Source organism: Gymnoscopelus braueri (genome assembly GCF_963280865.1).
Source record: "Gymnoscopelus braueri genome assembly, chromosome: 10".
Taxonomy (NCBI): Eukaryota; Metazoa; Chordata; class Actinopteri; order Myctophiformes; family Myctophidae; genus Gymnoscopelus; species Gymnoscopelus braueri.
In genome coordinates, this window is record NC_137611.1 from 51,317,696 (window position 1) to 51,342,406 (window position 24,711).

Sequence of the window (24,711 nt, forward strand, 5' to 3'; positions counted from 1 at the left end):
AATTAAACGTCAGCTGAACAAGCAAAGGCAGGTGTTTCCCAGTGATGACATCTGGCCCAGGGGTGATGAAATAGTGGCTCAACAGGTGCACTGTTGGAAAATAGTTAATTTTCAGATCCAATGAGACCATTGAGTCACCGGAGATTGTTTCAAAATATGCTAACATTAATGTTTACTACTGTAGCTAGGTCTGTTGTACAGGGTCATACAGAATGAGATTAGCAACAGCACATGAAAATTGTTGTTAATACAAAATACCCCAATTGTAGTTATATCTAAATGGACTAAAGTATTCTAATGGCTAATGTGTTTCAGAGCATTATGAGTAGTCATGACGTGTTTTCTTAGGAATTATATTTTAGACCATTATTTGTAACCGTGCTCGGGTTGTGTGTGTGTGTGTGACAGTCTCTGTGTGCAGGAATTTAGACAATGCTCTGATTAAAATGCACAACAGCCTGCAAAACACACACACACACACACACACACACACACACACACACACACACAGACACACACAGTCAATGTTCTCTCCCCATCACGGTGAAATAACACGGATTACAAGTCCGTAAATACACAATGTTTTCGAGCTGCGTTCGCTTCCAGCGTTCGCGCGTCTTACTTGTATTTTAGATAGATTGATACCTTTATTATCCCGCAGAGGGAAATCAGTCGCCCAGAAGTGGCACAGCAGCTTACAAAGGTTATAAAGTTCCAGGTACAGAGTAAGGATTGAAAAATTACTGTTTATTCGTGACATTGCAAATCAAATTAAGGGTTGGGGAGTTTTTTCCCTTTGGCATTATATCCACATTAGGAACCTGTTCTTGCCCTCCCTGTGTCCCCGGCCAACACTGTCTCACTTCCCAAAAGGCATATTGTGACTTCTTGACCCAACGTCAAACGGTGACTTCCAGTCAAATGGTGCCTTACCGGGCACTTCCGCACTCCAGGAATGCGGAAGTGTGCAGTTCTCAGACCCAAGACGGTGTGCCAAAACTTTTTTTTAAACGACATGCCGCTTACATACCTGTATTACTTTAACCCATGAAGGAGTGCAATTCTTTCTCATCTATATGTAGATCACCACAATCACCAAACTTTTTACCAATGTTTATTTACAACAGATAATTGGTGTTTGCATCTCTGACCGGATTACTGCTTTTATTTCCCCTCCATCTGTCATGGGGGAGGCGGTATAGCGACCAGGATTACTACAAGTTTTTGTGAGGGTATTAACTACCCTAGGAGACACGGGGAGAACATGCAAACTCCACACAGAGTAGGCCCTTTTGCCAACCCCACCTAGGGTATGGGCACTGATGACGTGGAAGAGAAGACACGCCCTCCAGCGCCCACAGTCTAATATATATTGTATTGTTATAAAATACACAGAAAATGTGTTATCATTGAATTTCTGCTTCTACATCTTGGTGGCACCGCGACCCATGATGGACTTCTTAGTGTTTCTCTCGGGTTTCAAAAGCATTATATAACACTTCGGTCCAAACAGTGCCACCAAAAGGCCAAAACTAGATGCTAAAATAGCAAATACCTCCACTACATCTGCATATTTGCCTGGAGAGCTGATATATGCTGGGATGAATGCTATCCACACTGCACAGAAGATCAACATGCTGAAAGTGATTAACTTGGCTTCGTTGAAGTTGTCTGGGAGATTCCTTGCCATGAATGCTAGGACAAAGCTTAGGAGTGCCAGTAAACCAATGTAACCTAGTAACACTGCAAAACCAACTGTTGATCCCACTTCACACTCATAGACTATCTTATCACTGTTGTATTGTGTGTTTTTATGAGGAGTTGGTGAGGCTGACACAAGCCAGACTGTGCAGATTATTGCCTGGATGGAAGTAAGAGCCAGAACTGTTCCTCTCTGCTGCATAGCACCGAACCACTTCATAATGTCTGCACCCCCAGGCTTGGAGGCCTTGAACACGGCCAACACCACCATAGTCTTTACCAGGATACACGAGACACATAGCACAAAGCTGATCCCAAATACTGCATGCCTCAGCTGACAAGTCCAGAGCCTGGGACGGCCAATGAACAGAAGTGAGCACATGAAACATAGTTTGAGTGACAGCAAAAGTTGGAAACTGAGTTCTGAGTTGTTGGCGCGTACCATGGGTGTGTCTCGATGATAGATGAAGATTCCCAGGACAATGGCACAGACAACTGTGCCAAACAATGAGATGGTTGTCAAGGAGATACCCAGGGCCTCATGGTAGGAGAGGAACTCCACACTTTTAGGGACACAGTGGTCATGATTGGGACTGGACCAGAAGTCCTCTGGACAACTGGTGCACTCTGTAGAGTCTAATAAAGAAGAGAAGATTAAAGGGACAGACGAGTACAGTATCATTCTAAAGATAATCTACCGTACACACATAATATAAAATTACCAGTTGCATTACTGATCTCTCCCTCAGAGCAAGCAATGCAGTCAAAGCAGCAGACAGGTTCTCCTTTCCTTCTGGCCACACGGGTTCCAGGGGAACAGCTCTCACTGCACACTGACCGAGGAGGCTACAGAGGAAATGAACAATGATCAGTTTCAGTCTGAATTACATTCACACCATGAGCTCAACGTTAGTAATTTTAGGAAGCAAAAGTGACCTTTTTGGTTTCAAAGTTCCAGAAGATTTTGTCTTCATCAACGATGAGTTCTTCATATCCGGAGGCTGACTTCTTGACCACACCCACATTGTGAACCTTCATGCTTCCATCAAGGAGCCACACCCAGTTCATGACATCATAGATCGGTAAAGGATCACCATTCTCATCAAATGATACATCATCACCATTTGATGTGGTGAAGTTGACCTTTTCCAGGTAATAGACAAGCTAGAAATTGTGATGAGGGAAATTATGAAGAATTTAAAGGGGTTACCACTCATCGTCAACACTGAAATATGTAATTTATATGATTTAGGACTGATTTGATCTAACGATTATATTGTTTGCATTCTATGTATGTGACTACCTTGCTTATTGTAAATCACATCTGCTAAGTGCTTAAATTGTAAATTGATTGTACATTGTGTACATTGTAAGTGGTCGCGTTGTGTGTGTGTGTGTGTGCGTGCGTGCGCGCGCGCGCGCGTTTCAAGATTTTCAGGTGGACCCTGATCCCACACCTGCTCTATAACAATGATATCTATCTCTATTATCACAGGAGAGCTTTTAAACTTTTTATTGTATTTTGTTTCAATCAATGTCAACCATATTCATTGTACAATCATTATTCTTAATACATTAATGATGCATTTTTCATCCTACTGTGTCCATTTTTCATGTGTTTTATCAATGTCATATTTACAAAATTTCACTTTAGTATAAATGTGAGTCCAACTAGTAAAAATAACAGGTATACTGTGAATTCATAACCGACCTGCCATAGCTGTATTGTCTGCAAACTGGCACAGCTGTGCCCAATGAAAGGCCCTCTTCCTGGCACACATTGCAACATGTCATGGAGGGCATGGGCCAGAGCATACACAGCCTTGTACACATTATACTGTATCCTGAGGTCAGACACATCCAACAGTGAAGTTTCTGCTGTTCCTAGGTCCTCTTGTCCAGTGCACACCCCTCCACCATTATCCACCCACTCTGTAGGAAGGGGTGCAAACTTACACTGAAACGTGTGCTCCCAAAACTGCCTCACCTGAAGAAACACAATTAAGTCTTAAACATAAAAAATACAGTTTAATATGAAATGAACCAAAAGACTTACTATGCTATTTTCATGGCTGTTTTCAGGCTCATTGTCAGGATGTATTTTTAACAAGAAGTCCTTGAGACCTGGTATCTCTCCACGACGGATGGCAATACCCAGGGTGCCTCTCAGGTACGGCATGAAGTTTGGAGTCTGGAGTATGGCCGATGATGTCCACGCCTCACTGGCCATCCATTGCAGACCTGTCACATTCTGTTTTACCATCTATTGTGTTGAACAAAATATGTTAGTATATATAATTTCTGTTTGACAGAAACCTTGTATGTCCAAACCGAACCTGTGTTCAAATGGATCCAATGTAGTTATTATTTAGTCACAAGCTCTTGTTAATACTTTTCAAAACCCACAGACAGATGTTTTAAGAATTGGTTATAGCAGTAAGATGTTTGATTGGTGTTATTATCTGTTTGCTTATTGTATACAGAAGCACTGGAAATAAGAACATGTGTAAAATAAGCACACAATTGCTGAGCATTTAAATGGATGAATCTAAAGTGATTAAATTGCATTGTGTTTTGTTTTTCTGAAAGAGTGTGTGCACTTCAATATAGCTAATTTCATATTCCTTATAATTATGAATGCATCATGAATAATACACATAACCTCCTCCAGGAGTTTAGCCATACGGCTCTCAAATACAAATGAAATGACCACACGAGCTGTGGATTTCTTCATCACAGAGACAATCCTCTGAAGTTCATCTGGGTCAGAGTCCTTGGGCACAACCTCCACATACGCAAGACAAGCCAAACCAGACTGGACCAGCTCAGACTGGAAGGATCTGGCAGCATTGTGTCCATAGTCATCATCAATCACCAGCATTCCGACCCAGGTCCACCTGAACCACCTCATAATCTGGAGCATAGCTCGCACCTAATGGAGGGATAAGTGCTTAGGCTAAATTATTCACATAGTGAATCAGTGAATCTCCTACACAGATTCCACAATAGAAAAGGTCTAATCATTCTCTTTTGATGCTGTCAATAAAGAACTTCAGCACCAGCAGTAATACTAACAAGATAATCTGTGAACATTTTGAAATACTGTGGAAACATATGACATGACCACTGTACTACTATATACCAACAGATATATAGTCTATATAAATTCACCTGGAAGGCGTCACTTGGGATTGTTCTATAGAAGGATGGGAACTGGTTATGGTCACTCAGACAGGCGCAGGTGGAAGAGTAACTGACCTACAAAAGGTACAACACATCTGTTCTTGAATATATTAAATAATTAACAACTGTCCACTGCAAACAGAGAATAAGAGCATATGAGCATGAGATATTATAACAATAATACCTTTGTTATAATCAGCCCTCACCCGTCTCTCTCTCTCTCTCTCTCTCTCTCTCTCTCTCTCTCTCTCTCTCTCTCTCTCTCTCTCTCTCTCTCTCTCTCTCTCTCTCTCTCTCTCTCGCTCTCTCTCTCTCTCTCTCTCTCTCTCTCTCTCTCTCTCTCTCTCTCTGTCTCTGCTCCAACCTTCTGAAAAGCTGTTTCACACTCCATTCAAAATCTGCCAGCTCTGTTCACATGCTTTAGCTGAAAGTAACATTGTCGGGTGGAAAACTCTTCTGTCCAAAACGATTACTTTTCAGGAAATGGGGGATCCGATGTAGTTATTTAGTCACAAGATGTTAATACTTTTCATTGGTTCAATATTTATAAAACCCACAGAAACACTTTAACCTTTACACTTTTTCATGTTGTGTCAGGTTGTAAGCTTGTAAGCTTGTAGATCGGCTATTTTTTGTACTTCTGTGTGACACTGTAGTATGACAAAGTAGGTTTCTGCTCGACAGCAACGATAAATTATGTTCTGTCTTTCAAGCTGTAAAAAATGACAATGCATTATTTAACATATTTTAGATAGGTAAATAAACAAGTAACCAAAATTAGGCATGAAATATGTCATGGTAAAAGGGGGTTCAAATAGGAAACTTACCTGGGGCACTCTGTATAAACCTAATATTCTAGCAATAGCAATAGAATTAGTTGAGGAATATGCACCCACAATTCCTAGCACTGGAGGGGAGCCAACACATCTCTCATGCAATTGAAACTGTTCCTCTCTCCCAGTGACCAATGACAATGTTGTACGGAATGTAACTCCAAGCGAGATACAGGTATCATAGAGACTATATCCCAGAGTCACATTGGGTAGTAGGCTGCTGTTTCTGTTGATCTCATTAATGGCAAAGGCCATGGTCTGTGCACACCTGAAGCCTTCAAGGTGAAACCTAACACAAAGATCCACTGTAACCATACATGTGTATCTTGGTAGAAATATACAAAATCAACTAATCTTATGGTACTATCAATCAAAACAGGTTACCTATTTTCTTGCTTGCTATTGTATTTGTGATACTCACTTATAGCAAGTGGGATCCTGTTGCTTGGACATGAAAGACAACTCAGAGTAGACAGAGTAGAGGTGGATATGAAACAAGCCACCCAAAATAAAGTCTCCAGCCTTATAAACTCTGTTCAAATGAAACTGTTCCTGTAACTCACAAGAAGAGGAAGGTGAGGAAGACAAAGCAGAGAATGAAGAGAACATTATCAAGTACATGTATGAAAGCAGGTGTTTGTCTAGTGAAACCCTCATGACTGTCCTCCTCTGTCTAACACCCTCCCCCCATTCTAAATCCATTGTCCAGTTGCTACATTTTATACACAGTGCTATGCCATCCCCTGTGCCATCTGATGCCACTATGTAATATTTTACACCACCCATCAGTGCTCTGCCATCCCCTGTACCACCATTACGTAATCTTTCACAGCACCTATCTGGCAGAGGCAGTAGGCAGGGCTTAACATACATTAGCATGCCTTTCGTATCTAAATAATGTTGTGTGTGTTATTTATCAATTGTGTGTGCGTGCGTGCGTGCGTGCATGTGTGTCAGTGTGGATGTGTGGCAAAACTTTTTTTTTTTTCTTTTTCTGACAGATTGGGTTGATGCTTGTGGAGGGGCCTGTACTGGACAAGAGGACCTAGGAACAGCTACACTGTTGGATTTATTTTCATGATTTGTTTAGGACACAGTGGCAGGCTGCAATGTTTTAATCGGTTTGTTCATACCGTACTAAAACACTTTAGCTCTGGAATTCACTCTTTTGCCCACCAGCTGATGGTATTGTACTGGACCATTTAATGAGGTGTACAAGACCTGATAGGCCCCTGTCATGTGGTGATGAGTGACATCACAGTCAGGCCCAAATTGGGCTCCTGATCCACAACCTCTCCAACACCGCCCAGCCACCTCAGTCCAACATCAACACAGGCAATTGCAAATAAGCTCTTGGCCATTGGCCTTGCAGTCTTTCAATACAGCGACATGTTCCTGAGAAACTAGACATTACAACTTACCCAGGGGCGTCAGACAACGCAGTTGCGTTGGGGCCCAGAGCCATTTGGGGCCCACCCGTGCCGTCAGTAAATTAAAATAATAAATACATACAATACAGAGATGTAATGACAGTTGAGCTGACCGAAGTGTGACAGAGCCCGGTGGCTGCTGCTAGCACCCCACAGCTCTAGTGGAGAGGGTAGGGTAGGCTAATAACGTGGAGGAAGTATGTTGCCATGTATGCTTATTATAAGCGACTTTGGGCTTGTTTTTCTGTAAAGTCGCTTGTAAATATTGGTACTTGCGGTTTGTTGTATTTTTTTTTTAAATGACCTCTTTTTACCCAATTATTTTGTTCTATTTTTTTTAAATTGAAGATCTACAAGCTCTCAACGCGCCGCATCGCAACACATTGTGAGCTTGTAGATTGGCTATTTTTAAATAGCCGTAGCCTAGGCACTTCTTTTCGGCTTGTTTTCATAGACCTGGTTGCTTGCTTCTCTCGCAAAATCTGGCAACACTGGAAGTCTGATAAGGCAAGGTACACGTTCATCTAGACCTCGTAACTACTGTACAGTACGCCGCCGCTGTCATCTTGGTTTATAGACCGAAATGCACAGTTTGGGCAGTTTTCTGTGTTCTGAGTTGAGGGCCCACGTTGACCAACCCGCGTCGGGGCCCACTGTTGCCTCGTTACACTCCCTCCTAGAGTGTTGGAACATAACTATAAGTTCATTTTCAAAACATTTCTAACCCCAGTTTGTTTAAATAAGATGTCCCTTATGCAATAGATGTGAATTAACTTTGGGTACATATTCACATATGTTCTGGTTCTGTTCAAAAATCAAACCATTTTGGGATACAATCCATGCTTTAATCGAAATCATTTTTAAATTCAAACTGAGGAAATCGCCTCTTTTGTATCTTTTAGGAGTTGACCTAAACGTAATCATGAGCTCTCCACATAGGAAATTGTTCTAATTTTATGGAAGACCGATAATATCCCAAATGAACATGTGGATGACCCAAATAATGTCTATGTTACCTCTGGAGAGGCTTAAATATGAAATGCAGGATAAGGCAGAGGTGTTTTTGGAGGTATGGTCCCCTTTTTGGACTTCATGGAAGAGAGTAATTGACTCAGACCGGTTCAAGATATTTATTTAGGTTGCTTTGATGAAGTAATAAGAGACATCCCACCCTCATTTGCGCACACACGTACGGGGGACCCCACAGATCTTTGGCCTGTCTCACTGGTCGGATGTGGGAGGATTGGGGTGGCGGGGTGCCCTGTCGCTTCTGTCGGTTCCGCCGTGGTGTGGCGCTACCCCGTCCCATAGCATTGGACATAAGACTTGTTTCCGGTGGTGTAGGTCGAGGATTTTGACAGCGCCAGTCCAAGGTGGGGGGCTGCAGGGGCGTGGGGCCCTCCTCGCTGCAAATTGCTGTCCTTTCCTCATCGGGGTGGTGGGATCCATGCTAGGGATTTTTGCTGTCCTTGAGGTCCTTGATATTCAGTTCATAGACATATATAGTAGCAACCAAAATGTTCAAATATCAACAAAAATACAGAGAAAATGGTGATGAAATAGTGTATCAACAGGTGCAATGTTGGAAAATATTTATTTTTCAGATCCAATGAGACCATTGAGTCACTGGAGATTGTTTCAACACATGCTAACATTAATTAACAAGGACACAAGTTTCCATGTTTACTACTGTAGCTAGGTCTGTTGTACAGGCCAGGGTCATACAGAATGAGATGAGCAACAGTACATGGAAATTGTTGTTAATACAAAATACCCCAATTGTAGTTACATCTAAATGGACTAAAATATTCTAATGGCTGGTGTGTTTCAGAGCAGTAGTCATGACGTGTTTTCGTAGGAATTATATTTTAGATAGATAGATACCTTTATTATCCCGCAGGGGGAAATCAGTTGCCCAGAAGTGGCACAGCAGCTTACGGTTACAAAGTTACAGGTACAGACTAGAGTATAGGATTGAAAAAGTACCGCTTAAAGTTACAGGTACAGACTAGAGTATAGGATTGAAAAAGTACTGCTTATCCGTGACATAGCAAATCAAACATCAAACTAAGGGTTGGGGAGTTTTTCCCCGTTGGCGTTATGTCCACATTAGGAAACTGGTCTTGCCCTCCCTGTGTCCCCGGCCAACACTGTCTCACTCCCCAAAAGGCATATTGTGACTTCTTGATCCAATGTCAAACGGTGACTTGAAGGGGTACCCTTCCAGTCAAACGGTGACTTCCCGGGCACTTCCGCACTCCAGGAATGTGGACGTGCAGTTCTCAGACCCAAGACGGTACGCAATTATTATTTTAAACGACATGCCGCTTACATACCTGTATTACTTTGACCCATGAAGTAGTGCAATTCTTTCTCATCTATATGTAGGTCACCACAATCACCAAACCTTTTACCAATGTTTATTTATGAAAGATAGGTGTTTGCATCTCTGACACTGCTTTTATTTTACTTAGGTAGAAAACTAAATATATTACCAACAAGGTTATCATCAATCTAATATATATTTTATTGTTATAAAATACACAAAAGAGGTGTTATCATTGAATTTCTGCTTCTAAATCTTGGTGGCACCCCGACCCATGATGGACTTCTTAGTGTTTCTCTCAGGTTTCAAAAGCATTATATAACACTTCGGTCCAAACAGCACCACCAAAAGGCCAAAACTAGATGCTAAAATAGCAAATACCTCCACTACATCTGCATATTTGCCTGGAGAGCTGATATATGCTGGGATGAAGGCTATCCACACGGCACAGAAGATCAACATGCTAAAAGTGATTAACTTGGCTTCGTTGAAGTTGTCTGGAAGATTCCTTGCCATGAATGCTAGGACGAAGCTGAGGAGTGCCAGTAAACCAATATAACCTAGTAACACTGCAAAACCAACTGTTGATCCCACTTCACACTCATAGACTATCTTATCACTGTTGTACTGTGTGTTTTTATGAGGAGTTGGAGAGGCAGACACAAGCCAGACTGTGCAGATTATTGCCTGGATGGAAGTAAGAGCCAGAACTGTTCCTCTCTGCTGCATAGCACCGAACCATTTCATAATGTCAGCACCCCCGGGCTTGGAGGCCTTGAACACGGCCAACACCACCATAGTCTTTACCAGGATACATGAGACACAGAGCACAAAACTGATCCCAAAAGCTGCATGCCTCAGCTGACAAGTCCAGAGTCTGGGACGGCCAATGAACAGAAGTGAGCACAGGAAACACAGTATCAGTGACAGCAAAAGTTGGAAGCTGAGTTCTGAGTTGTTGGCGCGTACCATGGGTGTGTCACGATAATAGACAAAGATTCCCAGGACAATGGCACAGATAAGTGTTCCTAGCAATGAGATGGTTGTCAAGGAGATACCCAGGGCCTCATGGTAGGAGATGAACTCCATGCTCTTAGGGACACAGTGGTCACGCTGGGGACTGGACCAGAAGTCCTCTGGACAACTGGTGCACTCTGTAGAGTCTAACATAGAGGGCAAGGTTAAAGGGACAGACAAGAACTTGAACAATATGCAATCTACATACAAATTATGCTCACTTAACATAATTTTAACCACGTTCCCAAAGTATCTGTCAAATTACTTTTCACCAATAAATACAATTTAGAGTATTACACTCTAGGCAGCTTGACTGACTTTATTCCTCGCAAATTTTAAAATCTAATGGGTAAAAACTACAGCACAGTGTTACAGGTCTGACGTGGAATAAACCAGCCACTGTATCATATTTAATTATTTTTTATTATTATTTCTGAAAAACAGAAGAAAAGGGGTACAGGTTCACTCTGCTGCACAGAATCACAATGATCTCTAACCCACATCAGACGGATTTCCCTTCCTGGTTAGCTAACAGTGTAAACAGTTTAGATTGTCACCAGACACTTTACCTTTTTTTCCAGATAACAATATCAACATTGATTAAAGTCATAACTATATTAAAGAACCATTAACCTCATTACAGTTTCCCAAATATCCTTAATGACGTTCTGAATACAATTGGAAATCACAATCTTACCCACTAAAATAACAAAGGCATTTTAGCATCTCTATTTTCTGAATACTCAAACTGAGTATTTCCCCAATTTAACCTTTCCATAATTTCACTTTTCAACAGACCAATCATGTCTTATTTCTTTTCATTTATATCAGTACCATCATCATTAGTATATTACCTCAGTTGTCTACTAGTACAATTACAATACAGACATAGTCTGATCATTTCTCAACAATCATGTTGCCTTTAAACAGAACTCTTAAACGGAAACAGATCAACAGACTACTATTTCCCATTATTAACTTATTCCACATTTCTCTCTTGCTGAACTAATCACCTTTTACCTGAAAAACAGAAGAAAAGGGGTACAGGTTCACTCTGCTGCACAGAATCACAATGATCTCTAACCCACATCAGACGGATTTCACTTCCTGGTTAGCTAACAGTGTAGTTCCCTGCAGTGTAGGCGCCCCTTACTGTCGGGAGGAGGGTACGACCTCTCCATTGGTGAACAGCTTAGTCCTCTGTATACTCAAATCAATTCAGAGTGTTACACCAGCAGTGGAATGGACAAAGTAAATTAAATTGAGTGTTTCCCTCATTGCCTTAAAAAAGAAAACTCACAAAAAATGCTACAAAACAATACTTAAATAACCAATACAGAAACGTTTTAGGGTCTTACTAGGTTAACTTTATTAATTATTAATACAACTCTACTAATTATTAACTCATTCAGTGCCAAGTAAATAAAAAAAGAATTACCACAATAGTGCCAGTGATTTTTCATTAATCATACCTTTTTAAGTAGTCACAGAATATTTATCTTTAGTATGATCGATCCTCTGATGGTTGGTTATCACGGTGGCTTTCACTGTGCTTCCGTGGAAAACAAAAGATTTTCACCGCAAGCACCCGTTCATTTTCTATGGGCCATTTGAACAAAATTGCAGGGTAAAAAATACAACTCAAGTTACAGCTGTTTCCCCGCAGCCACTAACCAGGAAGCGGATGGAGGAGGAATCTTGGGATCACGTGATCTCCTGGATCTGTGTAACTAGACGATGAAAAAGATCACTCGTGTGATAGAGAACCCACAGTTTGGACGTCTTCAACATCAATGGCGCTCTGGGCTTTTGAAAAATTGGACGTCTCCGACGTCAATGGCACTGAATTCGTTAACTATTGTTTTGATTTTATCCTCAATTTGTTAAATTTCATGTTGTTCGTTTTGTACAGTGTTTTTATGTCCATAGGACCACAATGGAAATAAGCCTTCAGGGTACGGTCACATCTAACCTTTGTGGCCGTCTTTTTGCAATAGTTTTCAAAAGGAACCTAGCGTTTTGTTCGGTTCCTTTTTGACGCTCCTTTCCCATTGAAAACCATTGCAAAAAGACGGCCACATATAGGCAGAATCAAAGTGCTTTTAAAAATATGTATATATCCTCGGTGATGATACAAATGTGACTTTATATCGTGAGGTGCTAATGTGCTATTTTCTGTGCTATCACCAAATAAACTCAATAAATCAATCAACCAACCTGTCTGATTGCTGATCTCTCCCTCAGAGCAAGCAATGCAGTCAAAGCAGCAGACAGGTTCTCCTTTCCTTCTGGCCACACGGGTTCCAGGGGAACAGCTCTCACTGCACACTGACCGAGGAGGCTACAGAGGAAAGGAACAATGATCAGTTTCAGTCTGAATTACATTCACACCATGAGCTCAACATTAGTTATTTTAGAAAGCCAAAGTGACCTTTTTGGTTTCAAAGTTCCAGAAGATTTTGTCTTCATCGAGGATGAGTTCTTCATATCCGGAGGCTGACTTCTTGACCACACCCACATTGTGAACCTTTGCACTTCCATCAGGAAGCCACACCCAGTTCATGACATCATAGATTGGCAAAGGATCACCATTCTCATCAAATGATACATCATCACCAAATGAAGTGATGAAGTTGACCTTTTCCATGTAATAGACAAGCTAGAAATTGTGATGAGGGACATTATGCAGAACTTAAAGGGCATTACCACTCATTGTCAACATTGAACCATATTAGTCAGGGCTGTTAACAAAAAAATGTGGACACGGATGACAAAAGCGCCAAATTTTTTCTACATGCTCTCCATCACCATAAGTTTCATTTTGGAAGGGGAGCCACGTCATCAAGATGGCAGAAGGCGGCCATCTTGGATTTCAAAGATGTCCACCATGTAATATATATAAGTGCCAATATCTCGGCTTCAAAGCCACTTAGAAGGTCAATCTTGGTGTCAAAATACACATTATCTGGGTCAAGGAATGCAATAAAGCTATTGAGAATACCACTAGATGTTTATTTGTGCCAAGATCAAATAAATATGGTCATTCTAGCAACATATTTACATAATTTTCAACTCGGTTAGCAGTCAGACACATAGAAAATGGAGCATGAAGTGTGAAGTGACATTCAAATTATCTGTCACATTGACAACTGCAAAGATCTGTGCAATTCCAGTGTGCCTTCTTGCATGAGCACCTTGCACCACAACCACGTTTACAACCGCACTTGACCAGTTCATTGCAGGCTTTTGACGCCATCGGTAGAATGCTCCACACAGGAAGCCAGACCAGCTGGTTGTTGTCATCCAATGTCCATCCCCATCCTTCTGGACTAGGTGTCGGCTGCTGGGCCAGTTCAGACGTGGCCCAGATCCCAGACTGGTAGGCAACTCGCTTCACGTGTTGCAACAGTGAATCTTGCGTTGGTGGAATGTGTTCCATCGTTTTGTTCTTCTGGCAGAACAACTCTCGCCGTGCTTCATTGACAGATTCCAAATCACTTGTCTTATCATACATGATGACTGTGAAACGCTCAAGAAGCTGAAAGTGTTGGGCATCTATGGTCACTGAAGTGTATGGATTTTCTGCCATGTAGTTGAAGGCCTGGGTGACCTCAGGGTAGGACTTCCACGCCACCCATGCTGACTTCTTCCCTTTCCCGCAGAATGCTGATGTTGTGTCACAGCCTGTGTAACAGTGGAAGATGGGAAGTGCTGTGTACTTGTCTTTGCCCAGAGCATGGCAGATGGTGTTTATATGAACGTACAGGTGTAGGTGTAGTTCTTGCCAGTGCCAAAAGCAACCCAGATGTCTGCAGCTGGATACTTGGTGAGCAGGGCATGGAACTTGCCGATGAGGATAACGACAACACCCGTATCCACAGTGCGTATCAAGCAGGTAGAACAGCCATGTTCCAGGGCATCAAGCAGGTGAATCACTATTCTGGTGTCGGCCTCTTCGTGGTTACATGGCAGCATGGAGTGGCTGGTGTCTGTGCCGACCACTGCGATGCCAGATGTGATGAAGACCAGCTTGCCCTCTGGCCAGGCAGTTAATGCAATCTTCCCCGAGAATAAAGTGAAGAGCTTTTGACTTATTTCCCAGCCGTAGTTTCCCTCTGTCAGACAGAGAGGGAGGGCATAGATGGTTTTCATGATTAAAGAAGGTGCTCATGCCCCCCTCTCTGTGTTGCATGGCTATATATAATCCGGAGAAGAGTGCCACCACATCATTCTTCAACATTGAGATCTGCCCTGTCTGCTTGGTCTTCGGTGTTGGGCATCTGAAGAGAGTGAGTGAGTTCTATTTGATGGGCTCATGAATGGAGTGTCTGCGGTCCCTGATCACTGTCTTAAGGTACTTGTTGTACAGATCTCTGCCCACTGATTCCACAGTGCAGACTTTGTTAACTACTGACTCGTCAATCACATTTCATGCTTGTGGGTATCATCTAGGAACAGATTGCCCATCCAACTGATGGTGTGTACCAACACTAGTGCTTACTCTTTGAATATCTTTTGTGTAAACATTACTTCTTCATGGTGTTGTTGTTTATAACCTTTTGCTATACTCCTGCTCAAACTGTATTAGGAGTTGTGCTTGTTTGGGCCCTTCGATCATCCACTTGCTGAGGGATTCTTGGTGAGCTCCACTGCACCTCCAGAACCCTTCAGATAACTATTCTGCTGCAGCCTCTTATCACAGTTTCCACGTATACTACTCTGTCAAAGTTCTGCAGTAGTTACATGCAGACTGCTGGAGCGGTTCAACACTTGCTTCCTTTCTTTTGAAAATAAATAGTAAATAACAAAGAGTCAGATATGTCAAGCTAAATACAAATCATACCAATATGTTGTGCATAATCTAGCCGAGGCATACAAAGTTGTGTAGATATATTGCCAGAATGAACCAAATGTTCACATCTTGGCAGATATAGTCACTTGTTGATATTCTCAATAGCTTTAATGAATTCCTTGACCCCAAAAACATTTTGACACCAAGATTGACTTTATAAGTGGCTTGGAAGCTGAGATATTGGCACTTATAGATATTACATGGTGGCCATCTATGAAATCAAAGATGGCCACCTTCTGCCATCTTGATGACGTGGCTCCCCTTCCAAAATGAAACTTATGGTGATGGAGAACATGTAAAAAAAAAATGGCGCTTTTGTCAGCCGTGTCCACATTTTTCAAAAATCTGGTCTTAAGCAACCGGACTATATGTCATTAATATATAATTAGGGCTGATGTACAGACAAGAGCATGAGAACCGCAAGAGCGGTCTGTGGCAGAAACGGCTTGGCTAGAAAATAATCCTACGACTTGTTAGAGCCCTTTCAGCCAATTCAGTTATATTGTATACAAGTATGTCTTTTGAAAAGACATACTTGCTTCACCGGGACTCGAGTGCTTGTGCTTTGCTAAGAGATAGGTTGTATAGTTTAATTGATATTGATTTATTAGTGCATTAAATTTCCCCATTGACTTCAATGAGAAAATGAAAAAACTCCCATTCAAGTATTTTTTTCTCGGAAACCGTAAGGGCTACAGCTACAACACTTGGATGGGAGGTTCACAGTCCAGTGCAAAATTATTTAAAAAATAATTACGCCAGTCGGCCTCATGGTGGCGCTATAAAGGTCCACTTTACCTTTTGGCCTATAACTCTTGAAACGTAGGTCGTAGAATAAAAAAACCACGCAACTCCCCATATAGGCCACGCCCATTTGCGCCTGGATATATTTTCCGCCATTTTGAATTTTCTTTAAAACACACTTTTAGCTCCTCCTCCCACATATTATATCCAATTTCACAAAAATCGGCACTCATGATCTCTGGGCCCATGCGATAAACATATCCAAACGGCAAATTGGCTTCCAAAGTTAGTGGGAGGGGCCTGTTTGACCAAAAATATAAAAAATCATGAATTTCATGAATCATGAAAATCCAGTCAATCCCAAATTTGAATCACATGTCAAGGGTGGTTTACTCAACGAATCCCCAAAAGCATTTCCACATTGATCCATAGGGGGTGCCACAAATGCACAAAATGTAACCGTTTGATGCAAAAACATGATTTTGGGGATGATCAGTCCTCTCAAAATAAAATACAAGTGATCTCAGGAGTGACCTGACTATATAATTGTGCCGTTACAATTATGGGAGGGGCCTATTTTTTTTAATCAAAATGCCACGTATCATGACATAGGGATGCGATCGGCACCAAATTCGAATCGCACGTCGCATGGCCTCCGACGGTATTCAGGAGTAGCGAGCACACTATAGTTATTGTCTCTATTTCTATATTATTATTATTATTCTCCCCAAAACTTTGGCACCTAACTACTCCTACATAATTTCACTTAGAAACTCCATTCAAACTGTAAAAAATCCAGCTTACTGTGGACACGTGTGCCTGTACTTCTTTTTGAAATAATTTATATTTTTTATATATATATATATAACATTTAACTTTAAACACCCCAAAAAGTCTATAGGAAAGCCAATGTTATTTCAACTGAAAACCCCTTTTTCTTTCACTTGTTTACAATCATGTTACTTCAGCATGCTTACAGACTCATTTAAACTTTAAGAGGTTGAGGTACATTATGACTTCGCAGTGACTTCGTAAAGTCACTGCGGACGCATTTTTTTACACTACAGATGTTTTTACATCACCAAGATTGCACGGGTCTGCTCTCCAATTTAATCCAAAGATCTAAGCTGTGTGATGTATACATTTTAAGTTAAGACCATTAATATAAACCTATGTCTCTCTACACTCTAGCAATCAGTACATCTGGTGACAGCTAGCCTGTCAGTCATTGGCTGCTCAGTGGTGCTGCAATGTAACTAAGTATATTTACTCAAGTACTATGCAAGTGCTTACGATGCACAGTTGAATTTTTAGGTACTTTTACTTTCCTTTCCATTTTTGTTACTTCTACTCCACTACAATTACAGCATATGACAGCTTAGTTACTTGTTACTTTGCAGATTTTATTATTAATACAAAACCTACAGTAACCACACACAGCCGATCTACAATGTGACACGTTATGAGCTTGTAGAACAACACATTTTAGTACTTTTACTTTGGTACTCAAAGTATATTTTGATGCTAAAACGTTTGTATATTTCAAGCTCCAAAACTACCACACACACACACACACACACACACCCCATACTCCACCGCCACCCCACCTCCCACACCACATGACGTACCCCTCCCTCTGTCATACTTTAACTCTTCGAAATACCCCCTCTCTCTCTCTCTCTCTCTCTCTCTCTCTCTCTCTCACACACACACACACACACACACACACACACACACACACACACACACACACACACACACACACACACACACACACAGGGCGACTGAGTTTTTGAGCGAGCGTTTTGGTATTCCTCCAACCAATACGCCCATGTCTCAGACACACTGCACTGGGGCTTGCCAGTCAACAACAGCAACACCAGCAAGTGCTACTAGTAGCAACATTAGCACCTCACCAGCAGCCTCAGTAGCGCCCCTAACTCTGTGGTAAAGCCCGGCACAGAGAGACGTGAGACCCCGTTTACGTTGGCGAAAAAGAAGTTGACAAAAGAAAAAACGGAGTAGTGTATTAATCACCGAGTGGTCACAATGTTTGTTGTCAAAGGACTATGTTTATTTGGATGTATTTTTTAGATTAAGCCTTCACATTTTATCCAAATTTCACGCAAATCGGTACACATGATCTCTATAGTCATGTGATCAAGATGGATCTGTTTTATTTTTCAAATTCCATCCTGATTGGCTAACATTGACATCTAAAGTTTGCAGGAGTATCCCGTTTTGAACAAAATGCCGCAAATCAGGAACGCAGCGTCCGATTGCGGTGGAACTTTGCAAACACATTCGCGTTGAAGAACAAACACCACCCTTTTAACATTGCCCTATTATAGCGCCACCAGGAGGCTGATGTTTCTTTTTTATATTACTCCTACAAATTTTGTCCAAACATCATGCAAATCAGTAAACATTATCTCTATAGTCAAGTGATCAAGATGATTTATATTCCATCCTGATTGGCGAATTCCGAACATTGCTGGCCCACAATAACCTACCTGACCTGGCGGGGACCTGTGCTCCAAGGAGCACTTTTTCTAGTTTAATTTAATTAAGAAAATTGGCTATTTTATTTTATTTTATTTTGTTTCGATCAATGTCAACAGTATCCACAGTACAATCGTTATTCATAATACATTTATAATGCATTTTTCATCCTACTGTGTCCATTTTTCATGTGTTTTACCAATGTCATATATACATTCACTATTAGGCTAAAATTGAGTCAAACTATAAACATTTACAGGTTAACTGTGAATTCATGTCATACCTGCCATAGTTGTATTGTCTGCAAACTGGCACAACTGTTCCCAATGAAAGGCCCTCTTCCTGGCACACATTGCAACATGTCATGGAGGGCATGGGCCAGAGCATACACAGCCTTATACACATTATACTCTGGTCTGAGGTCAGACACATACAACAGTGAAGTTTCTGCTGTTCCTAGGTCCTCTTGTCCAGTACACACCCCTCCACCATTATCCACCCACTCTGTAGGAAGGGGTGCAAACTTACACTGAAACGTGTGCTCCCAAAACTGCCTCACCTGAAGAAACACAATTAAGACTTAAACATAAATAAACTTGTTTAAAATTAAATGAACCAAAATACTCACAATGCTATTTTCATGTCTGTTGTCAGGCTCATTGTCCGGGTGTATTTTCAACAAGAAGTCCTTGAGACCTGGTATCTCTCCACGACGGATGGCAATACCCAGGGTGCCTCTCAGGTACGGCATGAAGTTAGGAGTCTGGAGTATGGCCGATGATGTCCACGCCTCACTGGCCATCCATTGCAGACCTGTCACATTCTGCTTTACCACCTATTGTGTTGAACAAAATATATTAGTATATATCATTTCGGTTCGGCAGAAACCTTGTATGTCCAAAACCGAACCTGTGTTCAAATGGATCCAGTGTTGTTATTATTTAGTCACAAGCTCTTTTTATAGTTTCAAAACCCACAGACTTTATAAGAATTGGTTATAGCAGTACGATGTTTGATTGGTGTTATAATCTGTTGGCTTATTGTATACAGAAGCACTGAGACCAAAAGGTGAATAAGAACATTGTGTAAAATAAGCACACAATTGCTGAGCATTTAAATTGATGAATCTAGAGTGTGATTAAATTACATTGCATGAAAAAGATCGGTAGCACAAAGAATGAATGAATGATCGTTTTTTTTATTCTGAAAGAATGTGTACACTTCAATATAGCTACCGTAATTCCATATGCCTTATAATTATGAATGCATCATGAATAAAAAAAACAAACCTCCTCCAGGAGTTTAGCCAAACGGCTATCAAATACAAATGCAATGACCACACGAGCTGTGGATTGCTTCATCACAGAGACAATCCTCTGAAGTTCATCTGGGTCAGAGTCCATGGGCACAACCTCCACATACGCTAGGCAAGCCAAACCAGACTGGGCCAGCTCAGACTGTAAGGATCTGGCAGCATTGTGTCCATAGTCATTATCAATCAACAGCATTCCTACCCAGGTCCACCTGAACCGCCTCATAATCTGGAGCATAGCTCGTACCTGGTTGGATATAATGAAGGGATACGAGCTTAGGCAAGATTATTCACATAGTTAATCAGTGAATCTCCTACACAGATTCCGCAATAGAAAAGGTATAATCATTCTCTTTTGATGCTTTCAATAAAGACCTTCAGCACCACCGTAAAAAAAATACAATACCGTAATAAACTCAATAGAGGGAGGTATTTGTCAAGGGTGTGGAACATGTACTACTACAGTGATTCTCAAAGTGTCATTGAGGGGGTTCTAGGTTGTTCCCCAGAAAATTCAGTTAATAGCATTAAAATCAGTTTAACCACTTTATCCCTATATGGTTTGAAAATGGTGAAGAAACCAACTGGCTACCACTGTACATTAGTTATTTGAAAAGAGTCAAAATACATATATATATAGATATATATATTTGTTTTATCTGTGAACATTTTGAAATATTGTGGAAACATTATGACATGACATGAAAAAGTATATGAGAACCACTGCACTACTATATACCAACAGATCTATAGTCTACATACATTTACCTGGAAGGCGTCACTTGGGATTGTTCTAAAGAAGGATGGGAACTGGTTATGGTCACTCAGACAGGCGCAGGTGGCAAAATAACTGACCTACAAAAGTTACAACACATCTGTTCTCTAATATATTAAATAATTAACAACTGTCCACTGCAAACAGAGAATAAGAGCATATGAGAATACAACAATAATCTCAGTGTTATAATCAGCCCCCCCCCCCTCTCTCTCTCTCTGCTTCAACTTTCTGAAAAGCTGCTTCACACTCCATTCAAAATCGGCCATTCACATGCTCTAGCTAAAAGTCATATAGAGCACCGAAGTGTCCTGACCGAAAAATTAGGCATAAAATATGTCATGGTAAAAGGGGGTTCAAATAGGAAACTTACCTGGGGCACTCTGTATAAACCTAACATTCTAGCAATAGCAATAGAACTTGTTGAGGAATCAGTACCCACAATTCCTAGCACTGGAGGGGAGCCAACACATCTCTCATCAAATTGAAAATGATCCTCTCTCCCAGTGACCAATGACAATGTTGTACGGAATGCAACTCCAAGCGACATACAAGTATCATAGAGACTATATCCCAGAGTCACATTGGGTAGTAGGCTGGTGTTTCTGTTGATCTCATTAATGGCAAAAGCCATGGTCTGTGCACACCTGAAGCCATCAAGGTGAAATCTAGCACAAACATCCACTGTAACCATACATGTTTATCTTGGTAGAAAGATACAAAATCAACTAATCCTATGGTACTATCAATCAAAACAAGTTACCTATTGTCTTTCTATTGTTTTTGTGATACTCACCCATAGCAAATGGGATCGTGTTGCTTGGAGATGAAAGACAACTCAGAGTAGACAGAGTATTGGTGGATATGAAGCAAGCCACCCAGAATAAAGTCTCCAGTCTTATAAACTCTGTTCAGATTAAACTTCTCCTGTAACTCACAAGAAGAGGAAGATGAGGAAGACAAAGCAGAGAATGAAGAGAACAATATCAAGGTCAAGTACATGTATGAAAGCAGGTGTGTGTCTAGTGAAACCCTCATGACTGTCCTCCTCTGTCTAACACCCCCCTCCCCTTTGTGAATCCATTGTCCAGTTGCTACATTTTATACACAGTGCTATGCCATCCCCTGTGGTACCTTTTGCCACTACGTAATCGTTCACACCACGCATCAATGCTATGCCATCCCCTGTACCACCATTACGTAATCTTTCACAGCACCTATCTGGCAGAGGTAGTAGAGGCAGGGCATAATGTACATTAGCAAGCCTTTCTTAACAAAATAATGTTGTGTGTGTTCCAGGGCTGGAATTTCGTCATTTTAGGGGCAAGGTCACTTGGCCTTTGGTGTTGTAAATCTTTTTAGGGCACAAAGGCCAAATGCCAGGGCAGGAAGGCAATCAAATAAAACAATGATATTTAAAGGGATATTTCACTTTAAAAAAAAACTTCGCTCATTTTATCGTCTACTCAGGCTTTTGGGAACCCCCCAGACTGTTTTTAAGTTGCTCTATTCAGTATTTAGATATTTGATATTCATTTTATCAAACACGCCCCCTTCCTATACAAACCCATTGTAACTTCAAACTCCATTTTAACCATGTTAAATTCATCGAAAACACCCGTCCTTGGTTCTGGTGACTCACCCTGCCCTCCTAATGCGTGAGGGGGCCGTATTTTTCCGATGAATTTTTTCATATATTTTTTTTATTGTATATTTTTTTTTCATTTCCCCAAAAATATATAAAAAATAAATGAAAAATGTAATTGAAAAAACACGGCCCCCTCACGTATTAGGGGGGCGGTATGAGTCACCAAAACCAAGGACATGTGTTTTTGATGAACCTAACATGGTTAAAATGGAGTTTGAAGTTACAATGGGTTTGTATATAGGAAGGGGGCGTGTCTGATAAAATGAATATCAAATATCGAAATACTGAATCGAGCAACTTAAAAACTGTCTGGGGGGTTCACAAAAGCCTGAGTAGACGATAAAATTAGCAAAAGTTTTTTTGAAAGTGAAATATCCCTTTAAGTTTTTTTAACTTGAAGGTTAAGATTGATTTCATGTTGATATAGTAGAAGAATAGTATAACTATATGTGAAATAAAACCCATTTATTTCACAGAATAATGTATTGCCAAATTACCAATATTTTTACAAAGTCATAGTCTATTATTCTCAATATTAGTTACATTCAGCCCTAGACTTCACTGTAGGTAGGGGTCACATTAATTATATTCCCAGATTAGAGATTTTATGTATTTTCCCCACAAGTTATTTCCATTAAAATGAAATGTTAAAGATTGAACTTACACTAATAATGACTTCAGTTGATTTTTCACTATCTAAAATATTGCATTTCTAATTATTAATAATTACAGCTTGTAGATTGGCTATTTCACCATTTTAAATAGTTTTAGATAATCACAAAAAGGAACAGTTTTTCCACCCGACTATATCTAGCCTATATTTGGTTCTGTATCAGTATATGAGTCAGTTTTAGCAGATTTCATTCTAATTGGCTACTATGACTGCCTGTGAATTTCATGGGCCTGGGTAGCTCAACCTGGCCTGGCGGAGATCTGCCCTGTGGTGTGTAGCAGCACAACAAGTGAATTCAATTAACTTCAATGAGGAGCTGTGCAGCAAAAACAGGCTCAAACTGTCACATAGCTGCTGAAATAAACTTTCCATTTGGATCATTGTTGACAAACTAACAGAACATGGATGTTGTTTGCAAAAGGATTATTTATTTCTTGTCCATCAGAGCGGTGAGGTCATTCTGCTTTTATATCATATTGATAGCCAAAACTTTTAATTTGTTTGCAGTTTTTCTCTCTCAGTCAAAAGCAGTACTTGTTCCACAGCATTTTAAACTGGAATACAGGCTAGAAATAATTAGTTGATTAGTTAAACAGGCTGCGTAAATGTATCTCCCATTTGGCCCGGTGATGCTTTTGTGTCGAATTACACTGTGTTGCGGGATTCCAACGGTTTATACGGCTCAAAATCAAACCTACCTACCACTGGTCATGTTGTACCTGTGCGCAGTTCAACCAAAGGCACTGGTGTCTAAAAAAACATATTGACAGGAAAATCACGCAGAGGAAAAAATGTGAAATCAGCTGCTGGCACAGCTGGGGCGCCACGGCCACTGTGGCCGTGAGGGCACATCATTTTTCAAGCGGCACGCGGCCAAAGAGAGGGGCAACGTGGCCGCCGTGAAATTCCTGCCCTGGTATGTTCTTTCATTTATCAATTACACTATGTCACCCTGGCTGTGCGTGTGCGTGGCCTTGATGTTTTTTTAATACCTTACGACAGATTCAGTGATGCTGGTGGAGGGGTGTGTACTGGACAAGGGGACCTAGGAACAGCACAAACTACACTGTTGGATTTATTTTCATGATTTTGTTTAGGACACAGTGGTAGGCTACAATGTTTCTATCTGTTCGTGCTCGTGCATCTAACACAGTTTAGCCCTGGAATACACTCTTTTGCCCACTAGTTGGGGGATGAGGTTATGTAATGGACCTGACAGGCCCCTGTCATGTGGTGATGAGTCACATCACAGTCAGGCCAAAATTGGGCTCCTGATCCACAACCACTCCAACACCACCCAGCCACCTCAGCTCTAACACCAACACGGGCAATTGCAAATAAACTCTTGGCCATTGGCCTTGCAGTCTTTCAATACAGCGACATGTTCCTGAGAAACAGGAACATGTCGCTAGACATTACGACTTACCTGTCTGTCAGTGGGCAGGGGCGTCAATTGGCTTTGGCCAGATACGGCAGCTGCCATACCTTGGTCCCTGATCAATATTAGAGAACGACTTGCTTTACCAGTTTTACCAGCTGATACAAAACGTTGCTCCCAGGCTTTTGAATTTTGAGTAATTGAGTAATTTAATTTCAAACAAAGGCTTCATGATGATGGGTTGATTATCTGTCAGGACCTGTCTAACTGACGTGACTACGTCACACATTCACGCTGCGCGCACGCGCACGCGCACGCGCACACACACACACACACG

The 24,711-nt window shown here is 41.1% G+C and overlaps 1 protein-coding gene across 1 annotated transcript; it reads right to left on the reverse strand.

Annotated features, from left to right (window-relative positions):
* Positions 1–1,423: 1,423 nt before the first annotated feature.
* LOC308093674 (extracellular calcium-sensing receptor-like) lies at positions 1,424–24,479 on the reverse strand (the record flags this gene model as incomplete). The annotated part of the gene is made up of 10 exons (XM_080440002.1): positions 1,424–2,337; positions 2,424–2,547; positions 2,638–2,865; positions 3,413–3,688; positions 3,758–3,964; positions 4,364–4,633; positions 20,669–20,755; positions 21,049–21,343; positions 21,472–21,602; positions 24,423–24,479. 10 exons carry the CDS (start codon positions 24,477–24,479, stop codon positions 1,424–1,426), a joined length of 2,589 nt encoding a protein of 862 aa, XP_080296128.1.
* Positions 24,480–24,711: the final 232 nt, after the last annotated feature.